A 25062-nucleotide genomic window follows, 5' to 3' on the forward strand; every position below is an offset into this window, starting at 1 on the left:
AACTTTATGATGATCTGAGGACCCATGCCAAATCTTTTCAGTCTACCAAGGGGGAAAAGGTGTTGTTGTGCCCTCTTCACGACTGTCTTGGTGTGCTTGGACCATGCTAGTTTGTTGGTGATGTGGACACCAAGGAACTTGAAGCTCTCGACCTGCTCCACTACAACCCTGTCGATGTGAATGGGGAAGTGTTCGGCCCTCCTTTTCCTGTAGTTCACAATCATCTCCTTCGTCTTGATAGATACATTTTTTTCAAAGAATCCATCTACGGTGGCCTAATGAGGTCAAGTCTTCCCTCTCAAACACACAACAATGATGGGTAGGTGGAACTAATACCATATTATTGCTGATTGGTACAACTATCTGATTCTACAATTTATAGAGTAAGCCTGAACTAGGGGTTCATTTGGGATTGACCATAAATCTGGGAAAATGTGGGCTCTATGTTATAATGATACCACATACTAGCAAATACAACGATTTTTGTATACAACAACTTCACAACATGTTGATGAATGAAGCCATGAGGTTTACTCTGCTGGTATTATTTATGTCCACTAGGTGGTGCAATGTCCCCCACAGTATCTGAGTAATGTGCTGAACTGATGTGACCCAATGACTGTGATGTGACATCAGAGAACCAATCAACAGTGAGTATTGTTCAGGCCTGATTCTGAACGAGTGTGGTTGGTTTGAAGTAGAAGTGAACTCTAGTAAGCAGCATTATTAACGAACTGCACTCTGAAAGAAGAGGATCAACTTGATCTCTCATTTTCAAAAGGAATATGAATATTCTGGGGTTTCTTCTCATTTCATGGCTATGCATCACCATAGGTAACCTATTCATTATATTGTGTGGAGACATCTCTTTTGATATTGGAAGTAAACTGTAGAATGTTAACTTTGTGCACATAAAATGGGTAATTGGAAAAGGTTTGATATTAGGCAGCAAATTATTTACTGATTTAATATGTACATTAATGACTGTCAGTGACATGCTGAATGTGATCTTGGTCCTCTCTCATTAGGAATCAGGGCAGAACCTTCAGTGGACCAGTATGGGTTGAAGGGGGATTCAATATGTCTGGTTGTTGCAGAACCTCCTGAGATGATCAACGGAGTTCAGTGGAGGAAGGACAATGATGTAATATTTGGAGACCAAGAGATCTCTCCTAAATACAAGGAGAAGGTGGACTATAACAATGATAACCATTCTCTGTGTATTAAGAATCTAATGGAAACTGACAGTGGAATTTACATGGTAAACTACAGGAAACATTGGAAACAATCAACTACTACATATAGACTGTTAGTGGAGGGTGAGTTTTCTAAGGCTTCAGTTCTGGTCATTTGCTGTACATTTAAATGTGTCTGATCAGGTTCAATAATGAATGTAGGACTAATAATTATCTGTCTCTTCTTTGGTTCTAAAAACTGTCTCTTATAGATCATGTTCCCGAACCAGTCATGGATGTCACATCTCTCTTCAACACAAGTGTGGGTTGCTGTGATGTCACAGTGAACTGTTCAGTTAAAGATGGCTGGATGTTGTCTGTCTGTGACAGCGGTCAGTGTACACTGTCACAACAGTCTCCGTCACTAACCGGTGGTAACATGACCATCTCCGTATTGACTGGAAGGATCCAATGCACCAGCAGTGGTCAGCACACAGACCATCTTTCAACCCTTGAGGACTGTAAGTACCATTTAGCCTCCAATTCACTGTGTACCATCACTGTTTAATAACCTACTAATAATATCATGAATTCAAGTTAACATCATTATTGTAATTCTTCTCTAGTTAAGATTGGAATAATTCTGCCTGAAACTATCATTGTGTGACACTGTTCTTAATCTGTCTGTGTGTGTGTGTGTGTGTGTGTGTGTGTGTGTGTGTGTGTGTGTGTGTGTGTGTGTGTGTGTGTGTGTGTGTGTGTGTGTGTGTGTGTGTGTGTGTGTGTGTGTGTGTGTGTGTGTGTGTGTGTGTGTGTGTGTGTGAACTCAGGTAGTGGTAATGTGAAAGCCTCAGTGTTACCAGTTGGCACCATTGTGGGTCGTGTTACTGGTACTGGTATATTACTCCTAGTTGCTGTGTTACTTGGTGTTGGATACATCAAACATACCAGAAGACAGAAAATCCCTAAAGAACAAAGTCCACTAGAAGAGGTACCTGCTCTGTCATTCATTCATCTATGCATTATACCAGACAATAGTTTTAAATAACAATCATTTCAATCATTTAAATGTTGTAATGTTTCATCTCCAAACAGGTCATTGTTCCAAGAGCAGTGAAGACTTCACCAGGGAGAGAAGAACCACAGCCCTCTCCTGACCAGAACCACAGCCCTCTCCTGACCAGAACCACAGCCCTCTCCTGACCAGAACCACAGCACTCTCCTGACCAGAACCACAGCACTCTCCTTACCAGAACCACAACCCTCTCCTGTCCAGAACCACGGCACTCTCCTGACCAGAACCACACCCCTCTCCTGTCCAGAACCACACCACTCTCCTGTCCAGAACCACACCACTCTCCTGTCCAGAACCACACCACTCTCCTGACCAGAACCACAGCACTCTCCTTACCAGAACCACAGCCCTCTCCTGTCCAGAACCACGGCACTCTCCTGACCAGAACCACACCCCTCTCCTGTCCAGAACCACACCACTCTCCTGTCCAGAACCACACCACTCTCCTGTCCAGAACCACACCACTCTCCTGACCAGAACCACAGCACTCTCCTGTCCAGAACCACACCACTCTCCTGTCCAGAACCACACCACTCTCCTGACCAGAACCACACCACTCTCCTGACCAGAACCACACCACTCTCCTGTCCAGAACCACACCACTCTCCAGAGATACAGACAGTCTACTTCACTGAGAAGAACCAGCACCAGCAGAACACCTCCAAGTTGAAACAGGAAGCGCTTCTCCAGACATTAGACCAAAATAACAGAAAATAACTGCCTCTGAACTGCATCATCTCATTGAGTCAGTGAGTTACATCAGTTCTTGACCTTGTACAGAAACCACGGGACATTGCACCACCTAGTGGACATCAATAATACCAGCAGAGTAAACCTCATGGCTTCATTCATCAACATGTTGGGAAGTTGTTTTAGACCAAGATATTTATATGTTCTAGTATGTGTTATTACAATACCACAAAGCCCACGTTTTTCCAGATTTGTCCAATCCTAAATGAACCCCTGGCTCAGGTTTACACCACATTGATTGTAGGATCAGATAGGTGTACCAGTCAGCAGTAAAATGCTATTAGTTCCACCTACCCATCAATGTTGTGTATATGAGAGGGCAGACTTGACCTCATTAGGCCACCGTAGATGGATTCTTTAACACATTTTATCTGTCAAGCCATCAAAGTCATACGTCTTTTTTAAAGAATTTGTTCCTAACTGACCTGCCAAGTTAAATAAATGTTCAATAAAACAAATAGATATATCAGTCATCTTTTTAACTGGGACACACAAGTATTTATAATCTCTCTAACCATAACCTGCTACTTTTTACACTGCCTTGTCCTTCCTCTGAGTTTGGAAGACACTGGCAGCTACACTACATGACCAAAAGTATGTGGACATCTGGTGTTCAAACATCTCATTCCAAAATCATGGGCATTAACATGGAGTTGGTCCTCCCTTTGCTGCTTTAACAGTCTCCTCTCTTCTGGGAAGACTTTCCACTAGATGTTGGAACATTGCTGAGGGGACTAGCTTTTTCCATTCAGCCACAAGAGCATTAGTGAGGTCAGGCACTGTTGAGCGATTAGGCCTGGCTCGCAGTTGATTAGGCCTGGCTCGCAGGTGTTCGATGGGGTTGAGGTCAGGGTTCTCTGCAGGCCAGTCATGTTCTTCCACCTATCTCGTCAAACCATTTCTGTATGCTTTGTTTACGGGGGCATTTTCATGCTGAAACAGGAAACAGCTTTGCTTTATCTTGGCCAGGTCACAATTGTAAATGAGAACTTGTTCTCAACTTGCCTACCTGGTTAAATAACGGTTAAATAAATAAAATACAACTGTAGTCTCTAGACCACTCATGAATGTAGGTACAGTGCCTTGCGAAAGTATTCGGCCCCCTTGAACTTTGCGACCTTTTGCCACATTTCAGGCTTCAAACATAAAGATATAAAACTGTATTTTTTTGTGATGAATCAACAACAAGTGGGACACAATCATGAAGTGGAACGACATTTTATTGGATATTTCAATTTTTTTTAACAAATCAAAAACTGAAAAATTGGGCGTGCAAAATTATTATTATCACCATAATGGCCATTAACAAGATCAAGAGATGGATATCCTCAAAAGAAGATGACTCAACTCAGGTACTTCCTGTGAAATGAATGTATTAGTTAGGATTGCTAGCTTTATTAAATTATGATTTGAATGTTGTAATGTCTCATCTTTAGCAGGTCATCGTTGATGATCCACTGGGCCCTTCTGAGGTACAAACACTTTACAGAAATGTGCAGAAACCAGGACAGCAACACCCAATTGACCAGCATCTTATATGACAGACTGTAATATCATAGGATTTTTAAAAAACAAACATTTAATTTAGTATTATCTGCAGTGTATCTGCTTAAAGGGAGAGCCGTGTCGGGTCGACTTCCACAACAACTAAGAGCATTGAAACATGAGGCTAAACTCTGCATGTTTTGATGTGAAGCACACCCTACACATGAACATATACTCTGTGAGTACAATGTCTTGCTCTGCGCTTATCTACAAATTATGTGGTTCATTCTGCTGGTCGTGGCAACATCATATCGCTATGTCTCAGTTTAATGCAACTTGTGTTTTATTTGAATGTAGGCTCTGATAGCTCTGCTAGATAACATGTTTACCCAGCAGGGAACTCATGTGTCTAGAGTGTATTATCTCTGATCTATCCAGGCTCTGTGGTTTAAACATTATCAGGCCCACCGATCATTCCACAGCAGTGCACATGTGTGTGTAATGTAAGTATGTTGAGCTCTTTGATGAGGAGAAAACTTCCTGCTGTGTTGATTGACTTTTTTTTCTTTTTTTTTCTTTTTCTACATTTTGTTACGTTACAGCCTTATTCTAAAATGGATTAAATTATTTTTTTCGTCAACAATCGACAAACAATACCTCATAATGACAAAGTGAGAACAGGTTTTTAGAAATGTATGCAAATGTATTAAAAACAGAAATACCTTATTTAAATAAGTATTCAGACCCTTTTCTATGAGACTCGAAATTGAGCTCAGGTGAATCCTGTTTCCATTGATCATCCTTGAGATGTTTCTACAACTTGATTGGAGTCCAGATGTGGTAAATTCAATTGATTGGACATGATTTGGAAAGGCACACACCTGTCTATATAAGGTCCCACAGTTGACAGTGCATGTCAGAGCAAAAACCAAGCCATGAGGTCAAAGGAATCGTCTGTAGAGCTCACAGACAGGATCGTGTCATGGCACAGATCTGGGGAAAGGTACCAAAACATGTCTGCAGCATTGAAGGTCCCCAAGAACACAGTGACCTCCATGATTCTTAAATGGAAGAAGTTTGGAACAACAAACACTCTTCCTAGAGATGGCCGCCCGGCCAATCTGAGCAATCGGGGGAGAAGTGCCTTGATCAGGGATGTGACCAAGAACCTGATGGTCACTCTGACAGAGCTCCAGAGTTCCTCATTGAAGATGGGAGAACCTTCCAGAAGGACAAACATCTCTGCAGCACTCAACCAATCAGGCCTTTATGGTAGAGTGGCCAGATGGAAGCCACTTCTCAGTAAATGGCACATGACAGCCTGCTTGGAGTTAGCCAAAAGGTACCTAAAGGACTCTCAGACCATAAGAAACAAGATTATCTGGTCTGATGAAACCAAGATAGAACTCTTTGGCCTGAATGCCAAGTGTCATGTCAGCAAACCCAGGCTTTTACAAGAGCAGATATTAGTGAAACAGAAGTCAGAATTGGGGCTAGTAACATTAGACGGACCAGGGTGTACATTAGCTGTGCGCGGGTCGGCTGTTTGTTCATGCGCACCCACCCGCAATTCCTACCACCCACTATATGTGATAAAGTGAAAATCAGAGGCTGGCACCCAACCCTAACCCACAAATATAGATATAGGCTACAGTCAAAACTGCAGAACAATGTTTTGACCTGTGGTGCAGGATGCTTCTGCTTATCATTTCTGACATTTTGGTTATTTGTTAGTCAACTCCCTTTCTAGATACATGTAGCTTCTCTTGTGTCATTACATGTTTGACCTTGGAGACTAAATCAACCGTTGATCAACAGAATATTGCAATAGATCGTTAGAATGAATGCTTCAATCTAGTTGACATCGGTAAAGTTTTCTCTCATCTTTTGCAGAGCAAAGACATTTAGGGACTGGGGCGAAAAATCAATAACACCCCCCACACCACCCAAAAAACTGGAAATATTTTATGTGCAAAACCATCGTGCCCCTTCCAGAGGGGACAGCACCACCCCACTACCCCCAATGCTAACAGGACAACACCCTTCTATCTCAAGGCCATCAGACTGTTAAACAGCCATCACTAACATTGAGTGGCTGCTGCCAAAATACTGACTCAAATCTCTAGCCACTTTAATAATACAAAATTGGATGTAATAAATGTATCACTAGTCACTTTAAACAATGCCACTTTATATAATGTTTACATACCCTACATTACTCATCTCATATGTATATACTGTACTCTAAACCATCTACTGCATCTTGCCTATGCCGTTCGGCCATCGCTCATCCATATATTTATATGTACATATTCTTATTCATTCCTTTGTTGTTGGGAAATTGTTAGATTACTTGTTAGATGTTACTGCATGGTCGGAACTAGAAGCACAAGCATTTCGCTACACTCGCATTAACATCTGCTAACCATGTGTGTTTGACCAATAACATTTGATTTGATCAGAAGAGCCCAACAGCCCAGCAAGACAGCTATGCAGAAGAATAGAGTGTCCTGCTGCGGCCGAGCTGAACCAGACAAGGCTTCTGTTGAACATCATCTGCTGAAAACCCATTCATTCCTTTTTTTAGTATCAGTATTATAATTATTAGAAATGCAACCTATTATGATTGTGAGTTTAGTTTTAGATAGGCTACCCAGGAAAGGGCTCATGTTAGCTCATAGAAATATATGTAGCCTCAGAAACAAAGTTCATGAGTTAGTCATTTGTTAATCTTAGATAATATTAATATATGCAGTGCACCCACCCCAAAAAAATATATATACATCATAAACAAAAAAAAGTTGTTTCCAGTTAGCACCATTGTGTTTCCAGTTAGCACCATTGTGTTTCCAGTTAGCACCATTGTGTTTCCAGTTGGCACCATTGTGTTTCCAGTTGGCACCATTGTGTTTCCAGTTGGCACTATTGTGTTTCCAGTTGGCACCATTGTGTTTCCAGTTGGCACCATTGTGTTTCCAGTTGGCACCATTGTGTTTCCAGTTGGCACCATTGTGTTTCCAGTTAGCACCATTGTGTTTCCAGTTAGCACCATTGTGTTTCCAGTTGGCACCATTGTGTTTCCAGTTGGCACCATTGTGGGTATTGTTATTGTTCGATTAGTCTTAGTTACTGGGTTACTTGGTGTTGGATACATCAACATACCAGAAGACATAAAATCCCTAAAGAACAACATTCACTCGAAAAGATACCTGCTCTGTCATTCATTCATCTATGCATTATACTAGACCAGTTGTTCCCAAACTTTTTATAGTCCCGTATCCCTTCAAACATTCAACCTCCAGCTGCCTACCCCCTAGAACCAGGGTCAGCGTACTCTCAAATGTTGTTTTTGTCGTCATTGTAAGCCTGCTACACACACACTATACGGTACATGTCTTAAACATAAGAATGAGTGTGAGTTTTTGCCACAACCCAGCTCGTGGGAAGTGACAAAGAGCTCTTATAGGACCAGGGCACAAATAATAATATTATAATAATCAATCATTTAGGTCTTTATTTAACCATCTTACATATAAAAAAACTTATTTGTTCATGGAAAATTGTGAATAACTCACCACAGGTTAATGAGAAGGGTGTGCTTGAAAGGATGCACAAAACTCTGCAATGTTGGGTTATATTGGAGAGAGTCTCAGTCTTAAATCATTTTCCACACACAGTCTGTGCCTGTATTTAGTTTTCATGCTAGTGAGGGCTGAGAATCCACTCTCACATAGGTATGTGGTTGCAAAGGGCATCAGTATCTTAACATCGCGATTTGCGAGGGCAAGAAACTCTGAACGCAGCCCAATCCAGACATCTGGCAGTGGCTTCTGTTAAATTCAATGTTCACAGAACCTCTTGTTTTAATTTTGATGAGGCTCTCTTGTTCAGATATCGGTAAGTGGACTGGAGGCAGGGCATGAAAGGGATAACAAATCCAGTTGTTTGTGTCATCCGTTTCGGGAAAGTACCTGCGTAATTGCGCACCCAGCTCACTCAGGTGCTTCGCTATATCACATTTGACATTGTCCGTAAGCTTCCGTTAATTTGCACACAAAAAAATCATACAATGATGGAAAGATCTGTGTTTTGTCTGTGTTAATGCAGACAGAGAAGAGCTCCAACTTCTTAATTGTCAGGGATTTCCTCCTCTTCTTCCGAAGAGGAGAGGCGAAAAGGATCAGAGGACCAATATGCGGCGTGGTAAGTGTCCATGGTTCTTTTAATACGTAAATGTACACATGAACAACTGACTACAAAAACAAGAAACGTGAAAACCCAAAACAGCCCTATCTGGTGCAAAACACAGAGACAGGAACAATCACCCACCAACACACAGTGAAACCCAGGCTACCTAAGTATGATTCTCAATCAGAGACAACTAATGACACCTGCCTCTGTTTGAGAACCATACTAGGCCGAAACATAGAAATACCCAAATCATAGAAAAACAAACATAGACTGCCCACCCCAACTCACGCCCTGACCATACTAAATAATGACAAAACAAAGGAAATAAAGGTCAGAACGTGACATTAATCATAGCCTCAATTTTGTCACGCACATTGAATATAGCTGGGCAGAGTCCCTGTAATCCTACATTCAGATCGTTCAGGCGAGACAAAACATCACCCAGATAGGCCAGTCGTGTGAGAAACTCGTCATCATGCAAGCGGTCAGACAAGTTAAAATGATGGTCAGAAAATAAAACTTTAAGCTCGTCTCTCAATTTAAAAAAAAAGTGTCAATACTTTGCTCCTTGATAACCAGCGCACTTCTGTATATTGTAAAAGTGTTACATGGTCGCTGCCCATATCATTGCATAGTGCAAAAAATACATGAGCGTTCAGGGGCCTTGCTTTAACAAAGTTAACCATTTTCACTGTCGTGTCTGAAAAGTATTTCAAGCTGTCAAGCATTCCCTTGGCAGCAAGAGCCTCTCGGTGGATGCTGCAGTGTACCCAAGAGCCTCTCGGTGGATGCTGCAGTGTACCCAAGAGCCTCTCGGTGGATGCTGCAGTGTACCCAAGAGCCTCTCGGTGGATGCTGCAGTGTACCCAAGAGCCTCTCGGTGGATGCTGCAGTGTACCCAAGAGCCTCTCGTGGATGCTGCAGTGTACCCAAGAGCCTCTCTGTGGATACTGCAGTGGACCCAAGAGCCTTTCTGTGGATGCTGCAGTGTACCCAAGAGCCTCTCTGTGGATGCTGCAGTGTACCCAAGAGCCTCTCTGTGGATGCTGCAGTGTACCCAAGAGCCTCTCGGTGGATGCTGCAGTGTACCCAAGAGCCTCTCTGTGGATGCTGCAGTGTACCCAAGAGCCTCTCTGTGGATGCTGCAGTGTACCCAAGAGCCTCTCTGTGGATGCTGCAGTGTACCCAAGAGCCTCTCGGTGGATGCTGCAGTGTACCCAAGAGCCTCTCGGTGGATGCTGCAGTGTACCCAAGAGCCTCTCGGTGGATGCTGCCGTGTACCCAAGAGCCTCTCTGTGGATGCTGCAGTGTACCCAAGAGCCTCTCTGTGGATGCTGCAGTGTACCCAAGAGCCTCTCGGTGGATGCTGCAGTGGACCCAAGAGCCTCTCGGTGGATGCTGCAGTGTACCCAAGAGCCTCTCGGTGGATGCTGCAGTGTACCCAAGAGCCTCTCGGTGGATGCTGCAGTGTACCCAAGAGCATCTCGGTGGATGCTGCAGTGTACCCAAGAGCCTCTCGGTGGATGCTGCAGTGTACCCAAGAGCCTCTCGGTGGATGCTGCAGTGTACCCAAGAGCCTCTCTGTGGATGCTGCAGTGGACCTGCAGTGGAGAGCCTCTCTGTGGATGCTGCAGTGTACCCAAGAGCCTCTCTGTGGATGCTGCAGTGTACCCAAGAGCCTCTCGGTGGATGCTGCAGTGTACCCAAGAGCCTCTCGGTGGATGCTGCCGTGTACCCAAGAGCCTCTCTGTGGATGCTGCAGTGTACCCAAGAGCCTCTCTGTGGATGCTGCAGTGTACCCAAGAGCCTCTCGGTGGATGCTGCAGTGGACCCAAGAGCCTCTCGGTGGATGCTGCAGTGTACCCAAGAGCCTCTCGGTGGATGCTGCAGTGTACCCAAGAGCCTCTCGGTGGATGCTGCAGTGTACCCAAGAGCCTCTCGGTGGATGCTGCAGTGTACCCAAGAGCCTCTCGGTGGATGCTGCAGTGTACCCAAGAGCCTCTCGGTGGATGCTGCAGTGTACCCAAGAGCCTCTCTGTGGATGCTGCAGTGGACCCAAGAGCCTCTCTGTGGATGCTGCAGTGTACCCAAGAGCCTCTCTGTGGATGCTGCAGTGTACCCAAGAGCCTCTCGGTGGATGCTGCAGTGTACCCAAGAGCCTCTCGGTGGATGCTGCAGTGTACCCAAGAGCCTCTCTGTGGATACTGCAGTGTACCCAAGAGCCTCTCTGGATGCTGATGCCCAAGAGCCTGCAGTGTACCCAAGAGCCTCTCTGTGGATGCTGCAGTGTACCCAAGAGCCTCTCTGTGGATGCTGCAGTGTACCCAAGAGCCTCTCTGTGGATGCTGCAGTGTACCCAAGAGCCTCTCTGTGGATGCTGCAGTGTACCCAAGAGCCTCTCTGTGGATGCTGCAGTGTACCCAAGAGCCTCTCTGTGGATGCTGCAGTGTACCCAAGAGCCTCTCTGTGGATGCTGCAGTGTACCCAAGAGCCTCTCGGTGGATGCTGCAGTGTACCCAAGAGCCTCTCTGTAGATGCTGCAGTGTACCCAAGAGCCTCTCTGTGGATGCTGCAGTGTACCCAAGAGCCTCTCGGTGGATGCTGCAGTGTACCCAAGAGCCTCTCGGTGGATGCTGCAGTGTACCCAAGAGCCTCTCGGTGGATGCTGCAGTGTACCCAAGAGCCTCTCGGTGGATGCTGCAGTGTACCCAAGAGCCTCTCGGTGGATGCTGCAGTGTACCCAAGAGCCTGTCGGTGGATGCTGCAGTGTACCCAAGAGCCTCTCGGTGGATGCTGCAGTGTACCCAAGAGCCTCTCTGTGGATACTGCAGTGGACCCAAGAGCCTTTCTGTGGATGCTGCAGTGTACCCAAGAGCCTCTCTGTGGATGCTGCAGTGTACCCAAGAGCCTCTCGGTGGATGCTGCAGTGTACCCAAGAGCCTCTCGGTGGATGCTGCAGTGTACCCAAGAGCCTCTCGGTGGATGCTGCAGTGTACCCAAGAGCCTCTCGGTGGATGCTGCAGTGTACCCAAGAGCCTCTCGGTGGATGCTGCAGTGTACCCAAGAGCCTCTCGGTGGATGCTGCAGTGGACCCAAGCGCCTCTCGGTGGATGCTGCAGTGTACCCAAGAGCCTCTCGGTGGATGCTGCCGTGTACCCAAGAGCCTCTTGGTGGATGCTGCAGAACCACAGCACTCTCCTGACCAGAACCACAGCACTCTCCTGACCAGAACCCCAGCCCTCTCCTGACCAGAACCACAGCACTCTCCTGACCAGAAACACACCACTCTCCTGTCCAGAACCACAGCACTCTCCTTTCCAGAACCACAGCACTCTCCTGACCAGAACCACACCACTCTCCTGTCCAGAACCACATCACTCTCCAGAGATACAGACTGTCTACTTCACTGAGAAGAACCAGCACCAGCAGAACACCAAGTTGAAACAGGAAGTACATCACCAGACATGAGAGAAGAAGAACAGAAAGGTGGGTCTCCCAAACTGGGGTCCGTTTCCGGTTCGAAAAATAATATTATTAACATCAACAGATTAATCAAATTTGACCGAGGGGTCTGTGGAAGGTCACATCATACAGTCACTGAGTTACATCAGTTCTAGACCTTGTACATAAACCATGGGACATTGTACCACCTAGTGGACATAAACAATAGCAGCAGAGTAAACCTCATGGCTTCATTCATCAACATGTTGTGAAGTTGTTTTATACCAAAATCTTTATATGTGCTAGTATGTGTTATTACTATACCACAAAGCCCATATTTTTCCAGATTTGTCCAATCCTAAATTAACCCCTGGCTCAGGTTTACACCACATTGATTGTAGGATCAGATAGGTGTACCAGTCAGCAGTAACATGGTATTAGTTCCACCTACCCATCAATGTTGTGTATATGAGAGGGTAGACTTGACCTAGTCAGGCCACCGTAGATGGATTCTTTGACACATTAATTGTATGGTAAACAGTTGAGGGACAGGGCTGGAGAAATGTAACCACTCTCAAATGTATAGGCTGAGCTATGGATGCAAGGACTGACCATCCATGATATCAAAATTATAGTTTTAACCATGTTTAAAACTTCTTATGGCTGGGGGCAGTATTGAGTAGCTCGGATGAATAAGGTGCCCAGAGTAAACTACCTGCTACTCAGTCCCAGAAGCTAATATATGCATATTATTAGTAGATTGGATAGAAAACACTCTGAAGTTTCTAAAACTGTTTGAATGATGTCTGTGAACGGCGGCAAAAACCGGAGAAAAAAAACAACCAGGAAGTGGGAAATCTGAGGTTTGTAGTTTTTCAACTCATTGCCTATCGAATATACAGTGTCTATGGGGTCATCTTGCACTTCCCAAGGCTTCCACTAGATGTCAACAGTCTTTAGAACATTGTTTGATGCTTCTACTGTGAAGGAGGGGGGAATGGGAGCTGAATGAGTCTGCCAGAGAGGCATGAGCTGACCACGCACGTTCACGTGAGAGGTAGCTTGCGTTCCATTGCATTTCTACAGACAAAGGAATTCTCCGGTTGGAACATTATTGAAGATTTATGATAAAAACATCCTAAAGATTGATTCCATACTTCCTTTGACATGTTTCTAAGAACTGTAACGGAACTTTTTGACTTTTCATCTGCTCGCACCTCATGAATTTGGATTACTGGGATAAACTTGCGAACAAAAAGGAGGTATTTGGACATAAATGATGGACTTTATCGAACAAATCAAACACAGGGAGTGCATTCTGATGAAGATCATCAAAGGTAAGTGAATATTTATAATGTTATTTCTGACTTCTGTTGACTCCACAACATGGCGGATATCTGTATGGCTTGTTTTGTTATCTGAGCGCTGTACTCAAATTATTGCATGGTGTGCTTTTTCAGTAAAGCTTTTTCGAAATTTGACACAGCGGTTGCATTAAGGAGAAGTTTATTTAAAGTTTCATGCATAACATTTGTATTTTCATCAACATTTGTGATGAGTATTTCTGGAAATTGATGTGACTCTCTGCAAAATCACCGGATGTTTTGGAACTACTGAACATAAAGCGCCAATGTATACTGAGATTTTTTTTATATAAATATGAACTTTATCGAACAAAACATACATGTATAGTGTAACATGAAGTCCTATGAGTGTCATCTGATCAAGATCATCAAAGGTTAGTGATTCATTTTCTCTCTATTTCTGCTTTTTGTGACTCCTCTCGTTGGCTGGAAAAAAATGGCTTTGTTTTCTGTGACTAGGTGCTGACCTAACATAATCGTTTGGTGTGCTTTCATCGTAAAGCCTTTTTGAAATCGGACACCGTGGCTGGATTTACAGCAAATCTATCTTTAAAATGGTGTAAAATACTTGTATGTTTGAGGAATTTTAATTATGGTATTTCTGTTGTTTTGAATTTGGCGCCCTGCACTTTCACTGGCTGTTGTCATATCGATCCCTTTAACAGGATTCAAGCCATAAGACGTTTTAACCAGTTTTTCTTTGCAATTACATTGTTTACTACAATGAAGTAAAGCAGCTTATATTGTGGGGGTGTGATGGGGTACGGCAGTTATACCTCATGAGGTATCAACCTGCACTTTTTTGTATCTTGGCCATCTTGATTTTTCTCCTTTTGATGACCTGTTGACCTGATGACCTGTTGACCTGATGTCCTGTTGACCTGATGACCTGTTGAATGTGCAGCCTTGAAGGAACCTGTAAGAAGTGTGAATGATGTAAACACACCTTGCTGTTTCAATGTACCTGTTGACTAGGAATATGAAAAAAATGAATCAATATAAATCTTTAAAAGTCTGATTTAACCACTAGATCAATCAATCAATCAATCAAATGTATTTATATAGCCCTTCTTACATCACCAGATGTCACAAAGTGCTGTACAGAAACCCAGCCTAAAACCCCAAACAGCAAGCAATGCAGGTGTAGAAGCATGATGGCTAGGAAAAACTTCCTAGGAAATCCAGAATCTAGGAAGAAACCTAGAGAGGAACCAGGCTATGTGGGGTGGCCAGTCCTCTTCTGGCTGTGCCGGGTGGAGATTATAACAGAACATGGCCAAGATATTCAAATGTTCATAGATGACCAGCATGGTCAAATAATAATAATCACAGTGGTTGAAGAGGGTGCAACAGGTCAGCACCTCAGCACCTTCCGGCGCCGACAGAGATGTCCGCCTCGCTTCGCGTTCCTAGGAAACTATGCAGTTTTTTGGTTTTTTTACGTGTTATTTCTTACATTAGTACCCCAGGTCATCTTAGGTTTCATTACATACAGTCGAGAAGAACTACTGAATATAAGATCAGCGTCAACTCACCATCAGTACGACCAAGAATATGTTTTTTGCGACGCGGATCCTGTGTTCTGCCTTACAAACAGGACCACGGAATGGATCCCATGCAGCGACCCAAAAAAACGACTCCGAAAAAGAGGGAAACGAGGCGGTCTTCTGGTCAGACTCCGGAGACGGGCACACCGTGCACCACTCCCTAGCATTTTTCTTGCCAATGTCCAGTCTCTTGACAACAAGGTTGATGAAATCCGAGCAAGGGTAGCATTCCAGAGGGACATCAGAGACCGTAACGTTCTGTGCTTCACGGAAACATGGCTCACTGGAGAGACACTATCCGTAGAGGTGCAGCCAACGGGGTCCTCCACGCATTGCGCCGACAGAAACAAACATCTTTCTGGTAAGAAGAGGGGCGGGGGCGTATGCCTTATGGCTAACGAGACACGGTGTGATGAAAGAAACATACAGGAACTCAAATCCTTCTGTTCACCTGATTTAGAATTCCTCACAATCAAATGTAGACCGCATTATCTACCAAGAGAATTCTCTTCGATTATAATCACAGCCGTATATATCCCCCCCCAAGCAGACACATCGATGGCTCTGAACAAACTTTATTTAACTCTTTGCAAACTGGAAACCATGTATCCGGAGGCTGCATTCATTGTAGCTGGGGATTTTAACAAGGCTAATCTGAAAACAAAACTCCCTAAATTTTATCAGCATATCGATGTGGCAGGGTCTACAGTCAATCACGGACTACAGGAAGAAATCCAGCCCAGTCACGGACCAGGATGTCTTGCTCCCAGGCAGACTAAATAACTTTTTTGCCCGCTTTGAGGACAATACAGTGCCACTGACACGGCCTGCAACGAAAACATGCGGTCTCTCCTTCACTGCAGCCGAGGTGAGTAAGACATTTAAACGTGTTAACCCTCGCAAGGCTGCAGGCCCAGACGGCATCCCCAGCCGCGCCCTCAGAGCATGCGCAGACCAGCTGGCCGGTGTGTTTACGGACATATTCAATCAATCCCTATACCAGCCTGCTGTTCCCACATGCTTCAAAAGGGCCACCATTGTTCCTGTTCCCAAGAAAGCTAAGGTAACTGAGCTAAACGACTACCGCCCCGTAGCACTCACTTCCGTCATCATGAAGTGCTTTGAGAGACTAGTCAAGGACCATATCACCTCCACCCTACCTGACACCCTAGACCCACTCCAATTTGCTTACCGCCCAAATAGGTCCACAGACGATGCAATCTCAACCACACTGCACACTGCCCTAACCCATCTGGACAAGAGGAATACCTATGTGAGAATGCTGTTCATCGACTACAGCTCGGCATTCAACACCATAGTACCCTCCAAGCTCGTCATCAAGCTCGAGACCCTGGGTCTCGACCCCGCCCTGTGCAACTGGGTACTGGACTTCCTGACGGGCCGCCCCCAGGTGGTGAGGGTAGGCAACAACATCTCCTCCCCGCTGATCCTCAACACTGGGGCCCCACAAGGGTGCGTTCTGAGCCCTCTTCTGTACTCCCTGTTCACCCACGACTGCGTGGCCACGCACGCCTCCAACTCAATCATCAAGTTTGCGGACGACACAACAGTGGTAGGCTTGATTACCAACAACGACGAGACGGCCTACTGGGAGGAGGTGAGGGCCCTCGGAGTGTGGTGTCAGGAAAATAACCTCACACTCAACGTCAACAAAACTAAGGAGATGATTGTGGACTTCAGGAAACAGCAGAGGGAACACCCCCCTATCCACATCGATGGAACAGTAGTGGAGAGGGTAGCAAGTTTTAAGTTCCTCGGCATACACATCACAGACAAACTGAATTGGTCCACTCACACAGACAGCATCGTGAAGAAGGCGCAGCAGCGCCTCTTCAACCTCATCACCGCCTGGTACGGCAACTGCTCCGCCCTCAACCGTAAGGCTCTCCAGAGGGTAGTGAGGTCTGCACAACGCATCACAGGGGGCAAACTACCTGCCCTCCAGGACACCTACACCACCCGATGTTACAGGAAGGCCATAAAGATCATCAAGGACATCAACCACCCGAGCCACTGCCTGTTCACCCCGCTATCATCCAGAAGGCGAGGTCAGTACAGGTGCATCAAAGCTGGGACCGAGAGACTGAAAAACAGCTTCTATCTCAAGGCCATCAGACTGTTAAACAGCCACCACTAACATTGAGTGGCTGCTGCCAACACACTGACTCAACTCCAGCCACTTTAATAATGGGAATTGATGGGAAATTATGTAAATATATCACTAGCCACTTTAAACAATGCTACCTTATATAATGTTACTTACCCTACATTATTCATCTTATATGCATACGTATATACTGTACTCTATATCATCGACTGCATCCTTATGTAATACATGTATCACTAGCCACTTTAACTATGCCACTTTGTTTACATACTCATCTCATATGTATATACTGTACTCGATACCATCTACTGTATCTTGCCTATGCTGCTCTGTACCATCACTCATTCATATATCCTTATGTACATATTCTTTATCCCCTTACACTGTGTATAAGACAGTAGTTTAGGAATTGTTAGTTAGATTACTTGTTGGTTATTACTGCATTGTCGGAACTAGAAGCACAAGCATTTCGCTACACTCGCATTAACATCTGCTAACCATGTGTATGTGACAAATAAAATTTGATTTGATTTGAAATAACAACAACAGAATAATAGAATAACAACAACAAAAATCCAGAAAAACACATATCAAAATTGTTATAAATTGATTTGCATTTTAATGAGGGAAATAAGTATTTGACCCCCTCTCAATCAGAAAGATTTCTGGCTCCCAGGTGTCTTTTATTCAGGTAATGAGCTGAGATTAGGAGCACACTCTTAAAGGGAGTGCTCCAAATCTCAGCTTGTTACCTGTATAAAAGACAACTGTCCACAGAAGCAGTAAAATTTGCAACACTCCCTACCAAGTTCCAAATTGCCTCTGGAAGAAGCGTAAGCACAAGAACTGTTGGTTGGGACCTTCATGAAATAGGTTTCCATGGCCGAGCAGCCGCACCCAAGCATAAAATCACCATGAGCAATGCCAAGGGTCGGTGGTGTAAAGCTCGCCTCCATTGGACTCTGGAAAAGCGTTCCCTGGAGTGAGGATTCACGATTCACCATCTGGCAGTCTGACAGACGAATCTAGGTTTGGCGGTTGCAAAGTGAACGCTACCTGCCCCAATGCATAGTGCCAACTGTAAAGTTTGGTGGAGGAGGAATAATTGTCTGGGGCTGTTTTGAATGGTTCAGGCTAGGCCCCTTAGTTCCAGTGAAGGGCAATCTTAATGCTACATCATACAATTACATTCTAGACAATTCTGTGTTTCCAACTTTATGGCAACAGTCTGGGGAAGGCCCTTTCCTGTTTCAGCATGAAAATGCCCCCGTAAACAAAGCGAGGTCCATACAGAAATGGTTTGTCGAGATCGGTGTGGAAGAACTTGACTGGCCTGCAGAGAACCCTGACCTCAATCCCATCGAACACCTGCGAGCCAGGCCCAATCGACTGCGAGCCAGGCCTAATCGCTCAACAGTGCCTGACCTCACTAATGCTCTTGTGGCTGAATGGGAGCAAGTCCCTGCAGCAATGTTCCAACATCTAGTGGAAAGTCTTCCCAGAAGAGAGGAGGCTGTTAAAGCAGCAAAGGGAGGACCAAGTCCATGTTAATGCACATGATTTTGGAATGAGATATTTGAACAGCAGGTGTCCACATACTTTTGGTCATGTAGTGTAGCTACCAGTGTCTTCCAAACTCAGAGGAAGGACAAGGCAGAGTTTTTTGTCCCAGTTATATATCTATTTGTTTTATTGAACTTTGATGGCTTTGATGGCTTGACAGATAAAATGTGTTAAAGAATCCATCTACGGTGGCCTAATGAGGTCAAGTCTGCCCTCTCATATACACAACATTGATGGGTAGATGGAACTAATACCATGAGGTTTACTCTGCTGGTATTATTGATGTCCACTAGGTGGTGCAATGTCCCGTGGTTTCTGTACAAGGTCAAGAACTGATGTAACTCAGTGACACAATGAGATGATGCAGTTCAGAGGCAGTTATTTTCAGTTATTTTGGTCTAATGTCTGGAGAAGCGCTTCCTGTTTCAACTTGGAGATGTTCTGCTGGTGCTGGTTCTTCTCAGTGAAGTAGACTGTCTGTATCTCTGGAGAGTGATGTGGTTCTGGACAGGAGAGTGGTGTGGTTCTGGTCAGGAGAGTGCTGTGGTTCTGGACAGGAGAGTGGTGTGGTTCTGGTCAGGAGAGTGCTGTGGTTCTGGTCAGGAGAGTGCTGTGGTTCTGGTCAGGAGAGTGCTGTGGTTCTGGTCAGGAGAGTGGTGTGGTTCTGGACAGGAGAGTGGTGTGGTTCTGGACAGGAGAGGGGTGTGGTTCTGGTCAGGAGAGTGTCGTGGTTCTGGACAGGAGAGGGCTGTGGTTCTGGTAAGGAGATGCTGTGGTTCTTCTCTCCCTGGTGAGGTCTTCACTGAGTTGTAAACTCTTGGAACAATGACCTGTTTGGATATGAAACATTACAACATTTAAATGATTGTTATTTAAAACTAGTGTCTAGTATAATGCAGAGATGAATGAATGACAGAGCAGGTACCTCTTCTAGTGGACTTTGTTCTTTAGGGATTTTCTGTCTTCTGGTATGTTTGATGTATCCAACACCAAGTAACACAGCAACTAGGAGTAATATACCAGTACCAGTAACACAACCCACAATGGTGCCAACTGGTAACACTGAGGCTTTCACATTACCACTACCTGAGTTCACACACACACACACACAGACACACACACACACACACACACACACACACACACACACACACAGATTAAGAACAGTGTTCATACAATGATAGTTTCAGGCAGAATTATTCCAATCTTAACTAGAGAAGAATGACAATAATGATGTCAAAACTTTGACCTAACTTGAATTCACATGATATTATTAGTAGGTTATTAAACAGTGATAGAGGTACACAGTGAAGGTGGAGGCTAAATGGTACTTACAGTCCTCCAAGGGTTGAGAGATGGTCTGTGTGCTGATGTGGTTGCTGCTGGTGCATTGGATCCTTCCAGTCAATACGGAGATGGTCATGTTACCACAGGTTAGTGACGGAGACTGTTGTGACAGTGTACACTGACCGCTGTCACAGACAGACAACATCCAGCCATCTTTAACTGAACAGTTCACTGTGACATCACAGCAACCCACACTTGTGTTGAAGAGAGATGTGACATCCATGACTGGTTTGGGAACATGATCTATATTAGAGACAGTTTTTAGAACCAAAGAAGAGACAGATAATTATTAGTCCTACATTCATTATTGAACCTGATCAGACACATTAAATGTACAGCAAGTGACCAGAACTGAAACCTTAGAAAACTCACCCTCCACTAACAGTCTATATGTAGTAGTTGATTGTTTCCAATGTTTCCTGTAGTTTACCATGTAAATTCCACTGTCAGTTTCCATTAGATTCTTAATACACAGAGAATGGTTATCATTGTTATAGTCCACCTTCTCCTTGTATTTAGGAGAAATCTCTTGGTCTCCAAATATTACATCATTGTCCTTCCTCCACTGAAGTCCGTTGATCATCTCAGGAGGTTCTGCAACAACCAGACATATTGAATCCCCCTTCAACCCATACTGGTCCACTGAAGGTTCTGCCCTGATTCCTAATGAGAGAGGACCAACATCACATTCAGCATTTCACTGACAGTCATTAATGTACATATTAAATCAGTAAATCATTTGCTGCCTATAAAAAAAACTTTTCCAATTACCCATTTTATGTGCACAAAGTTTACATTCAACAGTTTAATTCCAATATCAAAAGAAATGTCTCCACACAATATAATGAATAGGTTACCTATGGTGATGCATAGCCATAAAATGAGAAGAAACCCCAGAATATTCATATTCCTTTTGAAAATGAGAGATAAAGTTTATCTTCTTCTTTCACAGCGCAGTCGCTGAATAATGCTGATTAATATATATCACTGCGACTTCAAACCACCTCTTCAGAATCAGGCCTGAACAATACTTACTGTTGATTGGTTCTCTGATGTCACATCACAGTCATTAGGTCATATCAGTTCAGCACATTACTCAGATACTGTGGTGCACCACCTAGTGGACATAAATAATACCAGCAGAGTAAACCTCATGGCTTCATTCATCAACATGTTGTGAAGTTGTTTTATACAAAAATCTCTGTATTTGCTAGTATGTGGTATCATTATAACATAGAGCCCACATTTTACCAGATTTATGGTCAATCCGAAATTAACCCCTAGTTCAGGCTTACTCTATAAATTGTAGAATCAGATAGTTGTACCAATCAGCAATAATATGTTATTAGTTCCACCTACCCATCATTGTTGTGTGTTTGAGGGGGAAGACTTGACCTCATTAGGCCACCGTAGATGGGTTCTTTGAAAAAAATGTATCTATCAAGACGAAGGAGATTATTGTGGACTACAGGAAAAGGAGGGCCGAACACTTCCCCATTCACATGACAGGGCTGTAGTGGAGCAGGTCGAGAGCTTCAAGTTCCTTGGTGTCCACATCACCAACAAACTATCATGGTCCAAACACACCAAGACAGTTGTGAAGAGGGCACAACAACACCTTTTCCCCCTCGGGAGACTGAAAAGATTTGGCATGGGTCCTCAGATCATCATAAAGTTCTACAGCTGTACCATCGAGAGCATCCTGAGCGGTTGCATCACCATCTGGTATGGCAACTGCTCGGTATCCGACCGTAAGGTTCTACAGAGGCTAGTGCATACGGCCAAGTACATCACTGGGGCCAAGCTTCTTGCCATCCAGGACCTCTATACTAGGCAGTGTCAGAGGCATGCCCAAGTCATAGACTGTTCTCTCTGCTAGTGGTACCGGAGCGCCAAGTCTAGGTCCAAAAGGCTCCTTAACAGCTACCCCAAGCCATAAGACTAATGAACAATTACTCAAATGGCCACCCAGACTATTTACATCGACCCCCCCCCCCCCCTCTGCTGCTACTCGCTGTACAAGTTACCTGGACTAACCTGTACCCCCGCACATTGACGGTATCGGTACCCCCTGTATATAGCCTCGTTATTGTCATTTTGTGTTACTTTTTCCACTTTATTTAGTAAATATTATCTTAACTCCATTTTCTTAAAACTGCATTGTTGGTTAAGGGTTTGTAAGTACGCCTCTCACTGTAAGGTCTACCTGTTGTATTTGGCACATGTGACATTCTCATGGTCTGAGAGTCCTTTATGTGCCTTTTGGCAAACTCCAAGCCGGCTGTCATGTGCCTTTTACTGAGGAGTGGCTTCCATCTGGCCACTGTACCATAAAGACCTGATTGGTGGAGTGCTGCAGAGATGGTTGTCCTTCTGGAAGGTTCTCCCATCTCCACAGAGGATCTCTGGAGCACTGTCTTGGTCACCTTCCTGACCAAAGCCCTTCTCCCCCCATTACTCAGTTGGCTGGGTGGAGTTTGGCTGGGCGGCCAGCTCTTAGAAGAGTCTTGATGGTTCCAAACTTCTTTCATTTAAGAATCATGGAGGCCACTGTGTTCTTGGGGACCTTCAATGCTGCAGACATTTTTTGGTACTTTTCCCCAGATCTGTGCCTCGACACAATCCTGTTTCAGAGCTCTACGGACAATTCCTTCGACCTAATGGCCTGATTTTTTTTACTCTGACATGCACTGTCAACTGTGGGATCTTATATAGACAGTTGTGTATCTTTCCAAATCATGTCCAATTAATTGATCTTACCACAGGTGGACTCTAATCAAGATGGAGAAACAGCTCAAGGATGATCAGTGGAAACAGGATGCACCTGAGCTCAATTTCGAGTCTCATAGCAAAGGGTCTGAACACTTATGTCAATAAGTTATTTCTGTTTTTAATTTTGAATAAATTAGCAAACATTTCGAAAAAACATGTTTTCACTTTGTCATTATGGGGCATTGTGTGAAGATTGATGAGGAAAACAATTTATTTAATCATTTTTATAATAAGGCTGTAACGTAACAAAATGCAGAAAAGGGGATGGGGTCTAAATACTTTCCTAATGCGCTGTTTGATCTCTGTACCAATAACCTGCTACTTTTTACTGTGTCTTGTCCTTCCTCTGAATTTGGAAGATACCTGTATGTTGTTGGAACAGAGATGTTAAAAGTATACTTCTGTGGGACTTGAAAGGGACAATCTAGGATTCATAAAACAACAAAGCGGTCACCATGGCGTTAGGAATTAGAACAACAACAAAGCGGTCACCATGGCGTTAGGAATTAGAACAACAACAAAGCAGTCACCATAGCGTTAGGAATTAGAACAACAACAAAGCGGCCACCATGGCGTTAGGAATTAGAACAACAACAAAGCGGTCACCATGGCGTTAGGAATTAGAACAACAACAAAGCGGTCACCATGGCGTTAGGAATTAGAACAACAACAAAGCGGTCACCATGGCGTTAGGAATTAGAACAACAACAAAGCGGTCACCATGGCGTTAGGAATTAGAACAACAACAAAGCGGTCACCATAGCGTTAGGAATTAGAACAACAACAAAGCGGTCACCATGGCGTTAGGAATTAGAACAACAACAAAGCGGTCACCATGGCGTTAGGAATTAGAACAACAACAAAGCGGTCACCATGGCGTTAGGAATTAGAACAACAACAAAGCGGTCACCATGGCGTTAGGAATTAGAACAACAACAAAGCGGTCACCATGGCGTTAGGAATTAGAACAACAACAAAGCGGTCACATTGGCGTTAGGAATTAGAACAACAACAAAGCGGTCACCATGGCGTTAGGAATTAGAACAACAACAAAGCGGTCACCATGGCGTTAGGAATTAGAACAACAACAAAGCGGTCACCATGGCGTTAGGAATTAGAACAACAACAAAGCGGTCACCATGGCGTTAGGAATTAGAACAACAACAAAGCGGTCACCATAGCGTTAGGAATTAGAACAATGGGATATTGTTCTATTTAATAGGATCTCTATGGTGGTCACCCCGTCATTTGTTTGGTAAACAATTGAGGTATAGGGCTGGAGAAATCTAACCACTCTCAAATGTATAGGCTGAGCTATGGATGCAAGGCGTTGGAACACAATTCCTATATAGGACACCATTTTCTTTCTTTATAATGCATTTGTGTACATTGCACTATTTGTTGTCGCTAACGTTAGCTAAGCTAGCTAGGTGGCTAACATTACCTAGGCTAGGGGTTAAGGTAATGGCTAGTTAACATGCTAGCTAAGTAATTAAAGGGTTAGGTTAAATAGTTAAGGTTAGGGGAAGGGTTAACTAACATGCTAAGTAGTTGCAAAGTAGCTCAAAAATAGTAATTAGTTGCAAGGTAGCTAATTAGCTAAAATGCTAAAGTTATCCATGATGAGATTCAAACACACAACCTCTGGGTTGCTAGATGTTTGAGTTATACACCCAACCATCCTCCCTCCTATCGTTTCTGTCTTAAATAACTTACTGTCGTTATCTGTGATTGAAATGCACTGTTTACAAAATAGTGTAATGCACATGAAAAATAAACTTTTCTTGTGCCTGTCACAAATGTCTACTTCACAATCATCTGTGACACTGGGTTACAACACCCTCTGAGTCCTTCACATTGTTCCAGAAGGAGAGCAGCTTGTTGCTTACTGTTCACCTTCCTTTTGTCTCACATGTACACATCCAGACTGATACAGACATAGTTTTAGAATTAACCAATAGATGGAGAAAAACATCAATTGCATTGTATGAAATATGTTTGTGTGTGTTCAAGTTTGTGTAAACTATTGTAAAGTATGAGTAGTAAGAAATGACATATATTTATATGTATATTTTGTAAATGTTATGTAGCTACAAGTACATTGAAAGTGATCAAGTCATTTAGCTTTTCCTCTAGGCACAGCTGCTAGGCACTATTCCTTTATTGGACTCTTGTCACGTTCTGACCTTTATTTCCTTTGTTTTGTCTTTATTTAGTATGGTCA

At 43.9% G+C, this 25062-nt stretch overlaps 1 protein-coding gene and 2 long non-coding RNA genes across 3 annotated transcripts; 2 read left to right on the forward strand and 1 right to left on the reverse strand.

The window, feature by feature from the left end:
* Nucleotides 1-724: 724 nt before the first annotated feature.
* LOC115124457 (uncharacterized) lies at nucleotides 725-1652 on the forward strand. Its single transcript, XR_010459573.1, has 3 exons — nucleotides 725-834; nucleotides 1029-1319; nucleotides 1448-1652. It is a non-coding gene; the product is annotated as an uncharacterized LOC115124457 (long non-coding RNA).
* A 210-nt stretch (nucleotides 1653-1862) lies between these two features.
* On the forward strand, nucleotides 1863-4418 carry LOC135561576 (uncharacterized). The gene is made up of 2 exons (XR_010459574.1): nucleotides 1863-2166; nucleotides 2271-4418. It is a non-coding gene; the product is annotated as an uncharacterized LOC135561576 (long non-coding RNA).
* A 14441-nt stretch (nucleotides 4419-18859) lies between these two features.
* Nucleotides 18860-21025, reverse strand: LOC135561577 (uncharacterized). The gene is made up of 5 exons (XM_065003293.1): nucleotides 20924-21025; nucleotides 20439-20729; nucleotides 20055-20309; nucleotides 19645-19805; nucleotides 18860-19549 (listed from the first exon to the last, which is right to left on the reverse strand). The coding sequence occupies exons 1-5, from the start codon at nucleotides 20970-20972 to the stop codon at nucleotides 19319-19321; spliced, it is 987 nt and encodes a 328-aa protein (XP_064859365.1). The 5' UTR covers nucleotides 20973-21025; the 3' UTR covers nucleotides 18860-19318.
* Between the last annotated feature and the right edge of the window lie 4037 nt (nucleotides 21026-25062).

This window comes from Oncorhynchus nerka, linkage group LG18 (genome assembly GCF_034236695.1).
Source record: "Oncorhynchus nerka isolate Pitt River linkage group LG18, Oner_Uvic_2.0, whole genome shotgun sequence".
NCBI lineage: Eukaryota > Metazoa > Chordata > Actinopteri > Salmoniformes > Salmonidae > Oncorhynchus > Oncorhynchus nerka.

Coding starts and splice junctions, on each gene's coding strand:
- LOC135561577 (XM_065003293.1), bottom strand. CDS start 20,972: ATGAATATTCTGGGGTTTCTTCTCATTTTATGGCTATGCATCACCATA. Junction 19,806..20,054: donor CTCTCAACCCTTGGAGGACT/GTAAGTACCATT, acceptor GTGTGAACTCAG/GTAGTGGTAATGTGAAAGCC. Junction 19,550..19,644: donor AACAAAGTCCACTAGAAGAG/GTACCTGCTCTG, acceptor ATATCCAAACAG/GTCATTGTTCCAAGAGTTTA.